This window comes from Coregonus lavaretus (assembly GCF_964263955.1).
Source record: "Coregonus lavaretus genome assembly, contig: HAP1_SCAFFOLD_767, whole genome shotgun sequence".
Lineage (NCBI taxonomy): Eukaryota > Metazoa > Chordata > Actinopteri > Salmoniformes > Salmonidae > Coregonus > Coregonus lavaretus.
Window position 1 is genome coordinate 66,841 of NW_028162741.1, and position 16,757 is coordinate 83,597.

At 45.5% G+C, this 16,757-nt stretch overlaps 1 protein-coding gene across 1 annotated transcript in view; it reads right to left on the reverse strand.

Annotated features, from left to right (window-relative positions):
- LOC311118938 (C-myc promoter-binding protein-like) overlaps positions 1-16,757 on the reverse strand; it is a 129,498-nt gene that overhangs the window by 4,358 nt on the left and 108,383 nt on the right. The window contains exons 28-35 of the mRNA XM_084193688.1: positions 15,052-15,134; positions 14,693-14,868; positions 14,415-14,582; positions 13,286-13,451; positions 12,216-12,476; positions 10,736-10,853; positions 627-789; positions 180-244 (exon numbers count right to left, since the gene is read on the reverse strand). Coding sequence (XP_084049814.1) covers positions 180-244; positions 627-789; positions 10,736-10,853; positions 12,216-12,476; positions 13,286-13,451; positions 14,415-14,582; positions 14,693-14,868; positions 15,052-15,134 — 1,200 coding nt within the window. The remainder of the gene's footprint in view (positions 1-179; positions 245-626; positions 790-10,735; positions 10,854-12,215; positions 12,477-13,285; positions 13,452-14,414; positions 14,583-14,692; positions 14,869-15,051; positions 15,135-16,757) is intronic.

Here is a 16,757-nt window from a genome sequence, read left to right on the forward strand (position 1 = left end):
TAATTTCAACTGAAGACCTTCTAGTGAAAACGTTGCAATACACCGCAGGAGCTTTCAACAGCGTGTGGGTATTTAGTGTCCTTCTAGATTAGGTTTGTGTACCCTGCACCTGGAGAGTTGTCGGCTGGGAGCACACTCCAGTACTTCTGAAACTACTAGCACCACGGAAGCAGACTTACCGATGTCAATGTTGTCCTTTCCCAGAGCCACCAGAGACAGGAAGAGGATATCTCTGTACAGACTCCTGCAGAGGGAAGAGCACGGGGGTGTTAGATGTTACAGTGGAGATTTAGCAGACTAGTTCCAGTAGATAGCATGCCGACTGTCTCTCTTTGACATCAAAGGGCTAATGATACTTAATGTTGTCCTTAACATTTTCCCAACCTTGGCTATCGTTTAGTATTGCTATATTTGCACCAACTGACTTGTGGGGTGTATTTAGTGATGTGAAACACTCTGACTGTTACAGATAGATAGAAATGGAATGAGCAGAGCTGACAATTCTTTATCCTGACAGACAATCATGTCTGTTCTACAAAATACCTTTCTATCTGAATGTTTGGTAACGTTACATCCTCCTGAACATGCCCCTGGACAATGGAGTTATTAATGTGTAACCCCCTGACCTTTGCCTCTTGACCCCCAGGCTCTGCCCCAGCAGCTGTAGGAGCTGTCCCATTGGTCGAGAGACGTCGTTCCTCTGGATGCTCTTGACCACGCTGTGGAGTAGCTCCTCCCCAAACGGACGCTCCGCCTCGCTCACAGGACGACACAATGGGTAGCCCACACCTGGGTCAGGGGTCAGAAAGATGGATATGTAGGCTACACTAATACACACTGTATATACACCGCTCAAAAAGATAAAGGGAACACTTAAACAACACAATGTAACTCCAAGTCAATCACACTTCTGTGAAATCAAACTGTCCACTTAGGAAGCAACACTGTTTGACAATACATGTCACATGCTGTTGTGCAAATGGAATAGACAACAGGTGGAAATTATAGGCAATTAGCAAGACACCCCCCAATAAAGGACTGGTTTTGCAGGTGGTGACCACAGACCACTTCTCAGTTCCTATGCTTCCTGGCTGATGTTTTGGTCACTTTTGAATGCTGGCGGTGCTTTCACTCTAGTGCTAGCATGAGACGGAGTCTACAACCCACACAAGTGGCTCAGGTAGTGCAGCTCATCCAGGATGGCACATCAATGCGAGCTGTGGCAAGAAGGTTTGCTGTGTCTGTCAGCGTAGTGTCCAGAGCATGGAGGCGCTACCAGGAGACAGGCCAGTACATCAGGAGACGTGGAGGAGGCCGTAGGAGGGCAACAACCCAGCAGCAGGACTGCTACCTCCGCCTTTGTGCAAGGAGGAGCAGGAGGAGCACTGCCAGAGCCCTGCAAAATGACCTCCAGCAGGCTACAAATGTGCATGTGTCTGCTCAGAAACAGACTCCATGAGGGTAGTATGAGGGCCGATGTCCACAGGTGGGGGTTGTGCTTACAGCCCAACACCGTGCAGGACATTTGGCATTTGCCAGAGAACACCAAGATTGGCAAATTCGCCACTGGCGCCCTGTGCTCTTCACAGATGAAAGCAGGTTCACACTGAGCACGTGACAGACGTGACAGAGTCTGGAGACGCCATGGAGAACGTTCTGCTGCCTGCAACATCATCCAGCATGACTGGTTTGGCGGTGGGTCAGTCATGGTGTGGGGTGGCATTTCTTTGGGGGGCCGCACAGCCCTCCATGTGCTCGCCAGAGGTAGCCTGACTGCCATTAGGTACCGAGATGAGATCCTCAGACCCCTTGTGAGACCATATGCTGGTGCGGTTGGCCCTGGGTTCCTCCTAATGCAAGACAATGCTAGACCTCATGTGGCTGGAGTGTGTCAGCAGTTCCTGCAAGAGGAAGGCATTGATGCTATGGACTGGCCCGCCCGTTCCCCAGACCTGAATCCAATTGAGCACATCTGGGACATCATGTCTCGCTCCATCCACCAACGCCACGTTGCACCACAGACTGTCCAGGAGTTGGCGGATGCTTTAGTCCAGGTCTGGGAGGAGATCCCTCAGGAGACCATCCGCCACCTCATCAGGAGCATGCCCAGGCGTTGTAGGGAGGTCATACAGGCACGTGGAGGCCACACACACACTACTGAGCCTCATTTTGACTTGTTTTAAGGACATTACATCAACGTTGGATCAGCCTGTAGTGTGGTTTTCCACTTTAATTTTGAGGGTGACTCCAAATCCAGACCTCCATGGGTTGATAAATTTGATTTCCATTGATAATTTTTGTGTGATTTTGTTGTCAGCGCATTCAACTATGTAAAGAAAAAAGTATTTAATAAGATTATTTCATTCATTCAGATCTAGGATGTGTTATTTTAGTGTTCCCTTTATTTTTTTGAGCAGTGTATAACAAACACGTCCACGTGCGCACACACGTAGGTATGCAAGAGCGATCACACACACAGTAAACCAGAGACGCTAACCCATCCTCAAATACACGAGTGTATAATACAGGGGTGTATTTGAGATCCAACTAGACGAAGGCACACATTAAAACGTTGGAAGAACTGAAGAAAATGAATCACTGGAAACAACATTATTTAGACAATCCAATCAAAAGACAGCCCACAGAATTCTCAAGACTGTCAAGCAAGTGGAGAACAGCAATACAGCGATGCATTTCAACCACACAAATGGAAAGATACTGAGGACAGAGAAAATGAAACGGGTTTTCCAAATGACTACAAAGAGAACAAACAGAGCGCAGAAAAGCAGACAGGACATACAGAGACAAAGGAGAGGACTCAGTTGTAGAGTCCTAAAGAGAACACTCACTGTCTAACAACAGAGCACAATTAAGCCCTGAAAGACAGAGAACAGAGAGCACAACAGACCCCTGTTAGCTCCCAGACATTACAGTACACAGAGATCCAAAATGGCTGCCCTGAAAGACAGAGAACAGAGAGCACAACAGACCCCTGTTAGCTCCCAGACATTACAGTACACAGAGATCCAAAATGGCTGCCCTGAAAGACAGACAACAGAGAGCACAACAGACCCCTGTTAGCTCCCAGACATTACAGTACACAGAGATCCAAAATGGCTGCCCTGAAAGACAGAGAACAGAGAGCACAACAGACCCCTGTTAGCTCCCAGACATTACAGTACACATAGATCCAAAATGGCTGCCACATAGCTGCCCAAGGTTCTGAGCTCTTCCATCTGCCAAAGCTAGGCCACAAAAAGGCAACAAGACATCCACAATTCGTACAGATATGCTCTTCTTAAAACCACAGTAAAATATAGACTTATGGGCTTTATCTGTTCCTTGATAAAACAAGGTACCAGCATACAAAGAATAAATTTCACTGAGACGGCTTCAGGCCCTGATGTAGAGTATAACTTAATGTATTTCACTGAGACGGCTTCAGGCCCTGATGTAGAGTATAACTTAATGTATTTCACTGAGACAGGCCCTGCTGTAGAGTATAACTTAATGTATTTCACTGAGACAGGCCCTGCTGTAGAGTATAACTTCATGTATTTCACTGAGACGGCTTCAGGCCCTGCTGTAGAGTATAACTTCATGTATTTCACTGAGACAGGCCCTGCTGTAGAGTATAACTTAATGTATTTCACTGAGACAGGCCCTGATGTAGAGTATAACTTCATGTATTTCACTGAGACAGGCCCTGCTGTAGAGTATAACTTCATGTATTTCACTGAGACAGGCCCTGCTGTAGAGTATAACTTCATGTATTTCACTGAGACAGGCCCTGATGTAGAGTATAACTTAATGTATTTCACTGAGACGGGCCCTGCTGTAGAGTATAACTTCATGTATTTCACTGAGACAGGCCCTGCTGTAGAGTATAACTTCATGTATTTCACTGAGACAGGCCCTGATGTAGAGTATAACTTAATGTATTTCACTGAGACGGGCCCTGCTGTAGAGTATAACTTCATGTATTTCACTGAGACAGGCCCTGCTGTAGAGTATAACTTCATGTATTTCACTGAGACAGGCCCTGATGTAGAGTATAACTTAATGTATTTCACTGAGACAGGCCCTGCTGTAGAGTATAACTTAATGTATTTCACTGAGACGGGCCCTGCTGTAGAGTATAACTTAATGTATTTCACTGAGACAGGCCCTGATGTAGAGTATAACTTCATGTATTTCACTGAGACGGGCCCTGCTGTAGAGTATAACTTAATGTATTTCACTGAGACGGGCCCTGCTGTAGAGTATAACTTAATGTATTTCACTGAGACAGGCCCTGATGTAGAGTATAACTTCATGTATTTCACTGAGACAGGCCCTGATGTAGAGTATAACTTCATGTATTTCACTGAGACAGGCCCTGCTGTAGAGTATAACTTCATGTATTTCACTGAGACAGGCCCTGATGTAGAGTATAACTTCATGTATTTCACTGAGACAGGCCCTGCTGTAGAGTATAACTTCATGTATTTCACTGAGACAGGCCCTGCTGTAGAGTATAACTTCATGTATTTCACTGAGACAGGCCCTGCTGTAGAGTATAACTTCATGTATTTCACTGAGACAGGCCCTGATGTAGAGTATAACTTCATGTATTTCACTGAGACAGGCCCTGCTGTAGAGTATAACTTCATGTATTTCACTGAGACAGGCCCTGCTGTAGAGTATAACTTCATGTATTTCACTGAGACAGGCCCTGATGTAGAGTATAACTTCATGTATTTCACTGAGACAGGCCCTGCTGTAGAGTATAACTTCATGTATTTCACTGAGACGGCTTCAGGCCCTGCTGTAGAGTATAACTTCATGTATTTCACTGAGACAGGCCCTGATGTAGAGTATAACTTAATGTATTTCACTGAGACGGCTTCAGGCCCTGCTGTAGAGTATAACTTCATGTATTTCACTGAGACAGGCCCTGATGTAGAGTATAACTTAATGTATTTCACTGAGACAGGCCCTGCTGTAGAGTATAACTTCATGTATTTCACTGAGACAGGCCCTGATGTAGAGTATAACTTAATGTATTTCACTGAGACGGCTTCAGGCCCTGCTGTAGAGTATAACTTCATGTATTTCACTGAGACAGGCCCTGATGTAGAGTATAACTTCATGTATTTCACTGAGACAGGCTCTGCTGTAGAGTATAACTTCATGTATTTCACTGAGACGGCTTCAGGCCCTGCTGTAGAGTATAACTTCATGTATTTCACTGAGACAGGCCCTGATGTAGAGTATAACTTCATGTATTTCACTGAGACAGGCCCTGCTGTAGAGTATAACTTAATGTATTTCACTGAGACGGGCCCTGATGTAGAGTATAACTTAATGTATTTCACTGAGACAGGCCCTGATGTAGAGTATAACTTAATGTATTTCACTGAGACAGGCCCTGCTGTAGAGTATAACTTCATGTATTTCACTGAGACAGGCCCTGATGTAGAGTATAACTTAATGTATTTCACTGAGACGGCTTCAGGCCCTGATGTAGAGTATAACTTAATGTATTTCACTGAGACGGGCCCTGCTGTAGAGTATAACTTCATGTATTTCACTGAGACAGGCCCTGATGTAGAGTATAACTTCATGTATTTCACTGAGACAGGCCCTGATGTAGAGTATAACTTCATGTATTTCACTGAGACGGGCCCTGCTGTAGAGTATAACTTCATGTATTTCACTGAGACGGCTTCAGGCCCTGATGTAGAGTATAACTTAATGTATTTCACTGAGACAGGCCCTGCTGTAGAGTATAACTTAATGTATTTCACTGAGACGGCTTCAGGCCCTGATGTAGAGTATAACTTCATGTATTTCACTGAGACAGGCCCTGCTGTAGAGTATAACTTCATGTATTTCACTGAGACAGGCCCTGATGTAGAGTATAACTTCATGTATTTCACTGAGACAGGCCCTGATGTAGAGTATAACTTCATGTATTTCACTGAGACGGGCCCTGCTGTAGAGTATAACTTCATGTATTTCACTGAGACAGGCCCTGCTGTAGAGTATAACTTCATGTATTTCACTGAGACAGGCCCTGATGTAGAGTATAACTTCATGTATTTCACTGAGACAGGCCCTGCTGTAGAGTATAACTTCATGTATTTCACTGAGACAGGCCCTGATGTAGAGTATAACTTCATGTATTTCACTGAGACGGGCCCTGATGTAGAGTATAACTTCATGTATTTCACTGAGACGGGCCCTGATGTAGAGTATAACTTCATGTATTTCACTGAGACGGGCCCTGATGTAGAGTATAACTTCATGTATTTCACTGAGACAGGCCCTGATGTAGAGTATAACTTCATGTATTTCACTGAGACAGGCCCTGATGTAGAGTATAACTTCATGTATTTCACTGAGACAGGCCCTGATGTAGAGTATAACTTCATGTATTTCACTGAGACGGGCCCTGCTGTAGAGTATAACTTCATGTATTTCACTGAGACGGCTTCAGGCCCTGATGTAGAGTATAACTTAATGTATTTCACTGAGACAGGCCCTGCTGTAGAGTATAACTTAATGTATTTCACTGAGACGGCTTCAGGCCCTGATGTAGAGTATAACTTCATGTATTTCACTGAGACAGGCCCTGCTGTAGAGTATAACTTCATGTATTTCACTGAGACAGGCCCTGATGTAGAGTATAACTTCATGTATTTCACTGAGACAGGCCCTGATGTAGAGTATAACTTCATGTATTTCACTGAGACGGGCCCTGCTGTAGAGTATAACTTCATGTATTTCACTGAGACAGGCCCTGCTGTAGAGTATAACTTCATGTATTTCACTGAGACAGGCCCTGATGTAGAGTATAACTTCATGTATTTCACTGAGACAGGCCCTGCTGTAGAGTATAACTTCATGTATTTCACTGAGACAGGCCCTGATGTAGAGTATAACTTCATGTATTTCACTGAGACGGGCCCTGATGTAGAGTATAACTTCATGTATTTCACTGAGACGGGCCCTGATGTAGAGTATAACTTCATGTATTTCACTGAGACGGGCCCTGATGTAGAGTATAACTTCATGTATTTCACTGAGACAGGCCCTGATGTAGAGTATAACTTCATGTATTTCACTGAGACAGGCCCTGATGTAGAGTATAACTTCATGTATTTCACTGAGACAGGCCCTGATGTAGAGTATAACTTCATGTATTTCACTGAGACGGCTTCAGGCCCTGCTGTAGAGTATAACTTCATGTATTTCACTGAGACAGGCCCTGATGTAGAGTATAACTTCATGTATTTCACTGAGACAGGCCCTGCTGTAGAGTATAACTTAATGTATTTCACTGAGACGGGCCCTGATGTAGAGTATAACTTAATGTATTTCACTGAGACAGGCCCTGATGTAGAGTATAACTTAATGTATTTCACTGAGACAGGCCCTGCTGTAGAGTATAACTTCATGTATTTCACTGAGACAGGCCCTGATGTAGAGTATAACTTAATGTATTTCACTGAGACGGCTTCAGGCCCTGATGTAGAGTATAACTTAATGTATTTCACTGAGACGGGCCCTGCTGTAGAGTATAACTTCATGTATTTCACTGAGACAGGCCCTGATGTAGAGTATAACTTCATGTATTTCACTGAGACAGGCCCTGATGTAGAGTATAACTTCATGTATTTCACTGAGACGGCTTCAGGCCCTGCTGTAGAGTATAACTTCATGTATTTCACTGAGACAGGCCCTGATGTAGAGTATAACTTCATGTATTTCACTGAGACAGGCCCTGATGTAGAGTATAACTTAATGTATTTCACGGAGACGGGCCCTGCTGTAGAGTATAACTTAATGTATTTCACTGAGACGGCTTCAGGCCCTGCTGTAGAGTATAACTTAATGTATTTCACTGAGACAGGCCCTGCTGTAGAGTATAACTTCATGTATTTCACTGAGACAGGCCCTGCTGTAGAGTATAACTTAATGTATTTCACTGAGACAGGCCCTGATGTAGAGTATAACTTAATGTATTTCACTGAGACAGGCCCTGCTGTAGAGTATAACTTCATGTATTTCACTGAGACAGGCCCTGCTGTAGAGTATAACTTCATGTATTTCACTGAGACAGGCCCTGATGTAGAGTATAACTTCATGTATTTCACTGAGACGGCTTCAGGCCCTGCTGTAGAGTATAACTTCATGTATTTCACTGAGACAGGCCCTGATGTAGAGTATAACTTAATGTATTTCACTGAGACAGGCCCTGCTGTAGAGTATAACTTAATGTATTTCACTGAGACAGGCCCTGCTGTAGAGTATAACTTCATGTATTTCACTGAGACAGGCCCTGATGTAGAGTATAACTTCATGTATTTCACTGAGACAGGCCCTGCTGTAGAGTATAACTTCATGTATTTCACTGAGACAGGCCCTGATGTAGAGTATAACTTCATGTATTTCACTGAGACAGGCCCTGATGTAGAGTATAACTTCATGTATTTCACTGAGACGGGCCCTGCTGTAGAGTATAACTTCATGTATTTCACTGAGACAGGCCCTGCTGTAGAGTATAACTTCATGTATTTCACTGAGACAGGCCCTGATGTAGAGTATAACTTCATGTATTTCACTGAGACAGGCCCTGCTGTAGAGTATAACTTCATGTATTTCACTGAGACAGGCCCTGATGTAGAGTATAACTTCATGTATTTCACTGAGACGGGCCCTGATGTAGAGTATAACTTCATGTATTTCACTGAGACGGGCCCTGATGTAGAGTATAACTTCATGTATTTCACTGAGACGGGCCCTGATGTAGAGTATAACTTCATGTATTTCACTGAGACAGGCCCTGATGTAGAGTATAACTTCATGTATTTCACTGAGACAGGCCCTGATGTAGAGTATAACTTCATGTATTTCACTGAGACAGGCCCTGATGTAGAGTATAACTTCATGTATTTCACTGAGACGGCTTCAGGCCCTGCTGTAGAGTATAACTTCATGTATTTCACTGAGACAGGCCCTGATGTAGAGTATAACTTCATGTATTTCACTGAGACAGGCCCTGCTGTAGAGTATAACTTAATGTATTTCACTGAGACGGGCCCTGATGTAGAGTATAACTTAATGTATTTCACTGAGACAGGCCCTGATGTAGAGTATAACTTAATGTATTTCACTGAGACAGGCCCTGCTGTAGAGTATAACTTCATGTATTTCACTGAGACAGGCCCTGATGTAGAGTATAACTTAATGTATTTCACTGAGACGGCTTCAGGCCCTGATGTAGAGTATAACTTAATGTATTTCACTGAGACGGGCCCTGCTGTAGAGTATAACTTCATGTATTTCACTGAGACAGGCCCTGATGTAGAGTATAACTTCATGTATTTCACTGAGACAGGCCCTGATGTAGAGTATAACTTCATGTATTTCACTGAGACGGCTTCAGGCCCTGCTGTAGAGTATAACTTCATGTATTTCACTGAGACAGGCCCTGATGTAGAGTATAACTTCATGTATTTCACTGAGACAGGCCCTGATGTAGAGTATAACTTAATGTATTTCACGGAGACGGGCCCTGCTGTAGAGTATAACTTAATGTATTTCACTGAGACAGGCCCTGATGTAGAGTATAACTTAATGTATTTCACTGAGACAGGCCCTGCTGTAGAGTATAACTTCATGTATTTCACTGAGACGGCTTCAGGCCCTGCTGTAGAGTATAACTTAATGTATTTCACTGAGACAGGCCCTGCTGTAGAGTATAACTTCATGTATTTCACTGAGACAGGCCCTGCTGTAGAGTATAACTTAATGTATTTCACTGAGACAGGCCCTGATGTAGAGTATAACTTAATGTATTTCACTGAGACAGGCCCTGCTGTAGAGTATAACTTCATGTATTTCACTGAGACAGGCCCTGCTGTAGAGTATAACTTCATGTATTTCACTGAGACAGGCCCTGATGTAGAGTATAACTTCATGTATTTCACTGAGACGGCTTCAGGCCCTGCTGTAGAGTATAACTTCATGTATTTCACTGAGACAGGCCCTGATGTAGAGTATAACTTAATGTATTTCACTGAGACAGGCCCTGCTGTAGAGTATAACTTAATGTATTTCACTGAGACAGGCCCTGCTGTAGAGTATAACTTCATGTATTTCACTGAGACAGGCCCTGATGTAGAGTATAACTTCATGTATTTCACTGAGACAGGCCCTGATGTAGAGTATAACTTAATGTATTTCACTGAGACAGGCCCTGCTGTAGAGTATAACTTCATGTATTTCACTGAGACAGGCCCTGATGTAGAGTATAACTTAATGTATTTCACTGAGACAGGCCCTGCTGTAGAGTATAACTTCATGTATTTCACTGAGACAGGCCCTGATGTAGAGTATAACTTAATGTATTTCACTGAGACGGCTTCAGGCCCTGCTGTAGAGTATAACTTCATGTATTTCACTGAGACAGGCCCTGATGTAGAGTATAACTTAATGTATTTCACTGAGACAGGCCCTGATGTAGAGTATAACTTAATGTATTTCACTGAGACAGGCCCTGATGTAGAGTATAACTTCATGTATTTCACTGAGACAGGCCCTGCTGTAGAGTATAACTTAATGTATTTCACTGAGACAGGCCCTGATGTAGAGTATAACTTAATGTATTTCACTGAGACAGGCCCTGATGTAGAGTATAACTTAATGTATTTCACTGAGACAGGCCCTGATGTAGAGTATAACCTACTCTGTGTGTTCCAGAGGATGTAAAACGGCTGGATGGGATCCTGGTGCAGCTTGAGGTTGTCCCATAAGATCTGGATCAACACGTGTTTGCTGTCCTCTGACATCCAGTGACGAGGGACCTGGGGAAGGACAGGGTCAGCAGTGAGAAACACACACACTGGCTGCTCAATGACAATATGTCATGTACTCTATCGCCTGGTGTCACACCTAGCGTTCTGGTAGACAGGGAATCTGGAGTGAGACGTATAGACAGGGAATCTGGAGTGAGACGTTTAGACAGGGAATCTGGAGTGAGACGTATAGACAGGGAATCTGGAGTGAGACGTATAGACAGGGAACCTGGAGTGAGACGTATAGACAGGGAACCTGGAGTGAGACGTATAGACAGGGAACCTGGAGTGAGACGTATAGACAGATTCAGGGAATCTGGAGTGAGATGTATAGACAGGGAATCTGGAGTGAGTTGAAGGTTGAAGGACATGTTTCCAAATGCATGTGGATGAGGCCAAGCAAGTGTTAGTGTGTATGTGTGCATACCGTAGTGCTCAGAGGTAAGTAGTCCAGGCAGGTTGGTGTGTGTATCCTGTGTGTGTGTGTGTGTGTGTGTGTGTGTGTGTGTGTGTGTGTGTGTGTGTGTGTGTGTGTATATATACAGTGCTATGAAAAAGTATTTGCCCCCTTTCTAATTTTCTCTACTTTTGCATATTTGTGATACTGAATGTTAGCAGATCTTCAACCAAAACCTAATATTAGATAAAGGGAACATAAATGAACAAATAACACAACAATTACATATTTATAAACAAAGCTATGCAACACCCAATTCCCCTGTGTGAAAAAGGAATTGCCCCCTTAGACTCAATAACTGGTTGTGCCACCTTTAGCTGCAATGGGACCCATCTCGTCCAAAAAGTTGACTCAAGTTTGCCAAAAAGCACCTGGATGATCATCAAGACTCTTGGAAGAACGTTCTATGGACAGATGATTCAAAAGTATAACTTATTGGACGAGATGGGTCCCATAATGCCTGGCGAAAACCAAACACTGCATTCCAAAGTAAGAACATCATACCAAAGGTCAAGCATGGTGGTGGTGGTGGTGTGATGGTTTGGGGATGCTTTGCTGCCTCAGGACCTGGACGACTCGCCTTAATAGAAGGAACCATGAATTCTGCTCTGTATCAGAGAATTCTACAGGAAGCATTTGGTTGGAGTCATTGCAGCTAAAGGTGGCACAACCAGTTATTGAGTGTAAGGGGGCAATTACTTTTTCACACAGGGGCATTGGGTGTTGCATAACTTTGTTTATGACATAAATATGTAATTGTTGTGTTCTTTGTTCACTTATGTTCCCTTTATCTAATATTAGGTTTTGGTTGCAGATCTGATAACATTCAGTATCACAAATATGCAAAAGTTAGAGAAAATTAGAAAGGGGGGCAAATACTTTTTTCATAGCACTGTATGTGAGTGTTCCCCTACCGTAGATCCCCTGTTGCAGTGCTCTGAGGTCAGTATGAGTCCAGGCAGGTTGCTGGGCAGGTCCAGGCGTCTGAAGTACCAAACCAGGTTCCAGTAGATGATGGGGTGGTGGTCCACCACGGACGATACTGTGATAACAGGGTCTCCCTCGTTCTCCAGCAGGGACTCCAGCTCCTTCCACAGCACCAGGGGACTCAGGTAGGGTACCGTGACTGGTTCAGGGTGGTGAAGACGCCAGTCCACATCCATACCCAGGGAGTCCTGGGGAGGAGGGGTTTCAGGGTCAGGGGTTAAAGTTGAGAAGTTAGGCTGTGGGTGGTACTGGACCACTATAGATACATCATATTAATCTAGTAAGAATGTGTGTGTGGGTGTGTGTGTGTGTGTGTGTGTGTGTGTGTGTGTGTGTCTGTCTGTGTGTGTGTCTGTGTGTGTGTGTGTGTGTGTGTGTGTGTGTCTGTGTGTGTGTGTGTGTGTGTGTGTGTGTCTGTGTCTGTGTGTGTGTGTGTGTGTGTGTGTGTGTCTGTGTGTGTGTGTGTGTGTGTGTGTGTGTGTGTGTGTTCTCTAGGACCTTCAGAAAAGCTTTTGCCTCTTTCCCTGATGTCCCCACTGTTCACATAAAAGGTGAAATATGTGCATGTGAACCCAGTATGCGTGTGTTTTGGGGGTGTGTGTGAAATATGTGTATATGAACCCAGTATGCGTGTGTTTTGGGGGTGTGTGTGAAATATGTGCATGTGAACCCAGTATGCGTGTGCTTTGGGGGTGTGTGTGAAATATGTGCATGTGAACCCAGTATGCGTGTGCTTTGGGGGTGTGTGTGAAATATGTGCATGTGAACCCAGTATGCGTGTGTTTTGGGGGTGTGTGTGAAATATGTGTATATGAACCCAGTATGCGTGTGTTTTGGGGGTGTGTGTGAAATATGTGCATGTGAACCCAGTATGCGTGTGCTTTGGGGGTGTGTGTGAAATATGTGCATGTGAACCCAGTATGCGTGTGCTTTGGGGGTGTGTGTGAAATATGTGCATGTGAACCCAGTATGCGTGTGCTTTGGGGGTGTGTCTCACGGTGGCTTCGTTGAGTCGGCTGGGCAAGCTGCCTGTAGTTGGTACACTGTGGTTGAGTGTAGTCGGTTCCTGCATGGGGCCAAAGGCACTGACACTCCGCACCATAGCTGACCCTGGGGACAGGGCCCCCTGGCGCCGCTCTGTGGGGATCTCTATACACTGGGCCCTGGACACACACACACACACACACACACACACACATCAGTGTTAGGACCAGGTGTTGCAGATTGCGGAGGAGCTCCTGTTTTCCATTGCAGATAGTATCAGTAGGTGGCTACTTCAAACACATTCTCTAATGAGATGTCATGTGATCCAACAGAAGCCCAGATGAGGAGGGAGAGGGAACACTACCAGCATACTAATATTCACTAATAATCTCAGGAAACTAATTGAGAGAGGGAACACTACCAGCATACTAATATTGACTAATAATCTCAGGAAACTAATTGAGAGAGGGAACACTACCAGCATACTAATATTGACTAATAATCTCAGGAAACTAATTGAGAGAGGGAACACTACCAGCATACTAATATTGACTAATAATCTCAGGAAACTAATTGAGAGAGGGAACACTACCAGCATACTAATATTGACTAATAATCTCAGGAAACTAATTGAGAGAGGGAACACTACCAGCATACTAATATTGACTAATACTCTCAGGAAACTAATTGAGAGAGGGAACACTACCAGCATACTAATATTGACTAATAATCTCAGGAAACTAATTGAGAGAGGGAACACTACCAGCATACTAATATTGACTAATAATCTCAGGAAACTAATTGAGAGAGGGAACACTACCAGCATACTAATATTCACTAATAATCTCAGGAAACTAATTGAGAGAGGGAACACTACCAGCATACTAATATTGACTAATAATCTCAGGAAACTAATTGAGAGAGGGAACACTACCAGCATACTAATATTGACTAATAATCTCAGTGTATAGTGTAAAGTGTAGTGTATAGTGTATAGTGTATAGTGTATAGTGTATAGTGTATAGTGTATAGTGTGTAGTGTATAGTGTATAGTGTATAGTGTATAGTGTATAGTGTATAGTGTGTAGTGTGTAGTGTGTAGTGTATAGTGTGTAGTGTGTAGTGTTTAGTGTGTAGTGTACCTGTTGTTACCAGAGCAGCCCTCTACAGTGATCCTGGGTGAGAGAGGTGACAGGACGGTGGTGGGACAGGGAGTGGACAGGGTGGACGTCCCGGTGTCCAGACCGGTGGACACAGAGTAGGACGACGACACAGCCTCATCCGCTGACGGACTGCTCTTCAGGAAGAACCTGAAGGGAGCGCAGGAGAGGAAAGACGGGGTGACAGGAGAGAAGGATGAGTGTAGGTGTGATATTGGCAGATAGGGGAGGGTGTAAATGTCTGTGTGTATAAACTGTACCTCCCAGGTCCTCTCAGGTCTCTGATCTCTACATTGAGGAAGGGGAGGAAGGGGACCCCACAGAAGGGACAGGTGGTGTTGAGGTTCGAGTCGTCAGCCGTCCATCCTGCCATGATCTCCTCATCGTACACCAGACAGTCACACGTCTTACAGCGAGAGCAGCTGGAGATCAGCAGCTGGAAGCACACAGCAGAGCCAACATGGACGTCAGGTCAGGCAGGGGGTCGGCACAAAATGGCAGAGACCACCCTGGCCTGGATCCTTTGTCTCGAGCTAGCTGTAGTGTAGGGCTTCTTTTCAATGTTCCCGTGAGTTTTCCTGGTTTAAGTTTGAGAGGTCTGTATGTGTGGTGTTCTCACCTCCATGGCGTAGTTCTGGAAGACACTGGTATTGCTGGTGTAGCGAGACGAGCCCAGATCAGACCGGTCTGGGAGAGGAAAGCCTGGAGGAGAGAGAGGGCACAACCGGAGAAGAAGCATACCATTATCCATGAAGGTCTGCTATCATTGGTGTCAGCAGTAAACAGTCTCTGATGGCTAGCCGTTAGCTAACCGCTAACTCAGGGCAGTGGATTTCCATGTCAGGCGTGCTACCGCTAGTGCACAGTGGATGCTAATCAGACATGAGAAGGGCAGAGCGTCTGAGTAGCTTGAATGAAGAGCTCCAATCAGACTTCACCTCAAATCACCTCAACTGTACAAGGCATCGTCTGCTGGCCTAGTTTGGTAAGAGTCCTTTCTACCTCCCCTACCTCTTGGCCAGGGCAGTACCTGGTTGTCTAACCCTAGCTCCTCCCTCTCTCCTCCCCAGTGACAGGGCAGTACCTGGTTGTCTAACCCTAACTCCTCCCTCTCTCCCCCCAGTGACAGGGCAGTACCTGGTTGTCTAACCCTAACTCCTCCCTCTCTCCTCCCCAGTGACAGTACCTGGTTGTCTAACCCTAACTCCTCCCTCTCTCCTCCCCAGTGACAGTACCTGGTTGTCTAACCCTAACTCCTCCCTCTCTCCCCCCAGTGACAGGGCAGTACCTGGTTGTCTAACCCTAACTCCTCCCTCTCTCCTCCCCAGTGACAGAGCAGTACCTGGTTGTCTAACCCTAACTCCTCCCTCTCTCCTCCCCAGTGACAGAGCAGTACCTGGTTGTCTAACCCTAACTCCTCCCTCTCTCCTCCCCAGTGACAGGGCAGTACCTGGTTGTCTAACCCTAACTCCTCCCTCTCTCCTCCCCAGTGACAGGGCAGTACCTGGTTGTCTAACCCTAACTCCTCCCTCTCTCCTCCCCAGTGACAGGGCAGTACCTGGTTGTCTAACCCTAGCTCCTCCCTCTCTCCTCCCCAGTGACAGTACCTGGTTGTCTAACCCTAGCTCCTCCCTCTCTCCTCCCCAGTGACAGGGCAGTACCTGGTTGTCTAACCCTAGCTCCTCCCTCTCTCCTCCCCAGTGACAGTACCTGGTTGTCTAACCCTAGCTCCTCCCTCTCTCCTCCCCAGTGACAGTACCTGGTTGTCTAACCCTAACTCCTCCCTCTCTCCTCCCCAGTGACAGTACCTGGTTGTCTAACCCTAGCTCCTCCCTCTCTCCTCCCCAGTGACAGGGCAGTACCTGGTTGTCTAACCCTAACTCCTCCCTCTCTCCTCCCCAGTGACAGGGCAGTACCTGGTTGTCTAACCCTAGCTCCTCCCTCTCTGCTCCCCAGTGACAGGGCAGTACCTGGTTGTCTAACCCTAGCTCCTCCCTCTCTCCTCCCCAGTGACAGTACCTGGTTGTCTAACCCTAACTCCTCCCTCTCTCCTCCCCAGTGACAGTACCTGGTTGTCTAACCCTAGCTCCTCCCTCTCTCCTCCCCAGTGACAGGGCAGTACCTGGTTGTCTAACCCTAACTCCTCCCTCTCTCCTCCCCAGTGACAGGGCAGTACCTGGTTGTCTAACCCTAGCTCCTCCCTCTCTCCTCCCCAGTGACAGTACCTGGTTGTCTAACCCTAGCTCCTCCCTCTCTCCTCCCCAGTGACAGGGCAGTACCTGGTTGTCTAACCCTAGCTCCTCCCTCTCTCCTCCCCAGTGACAG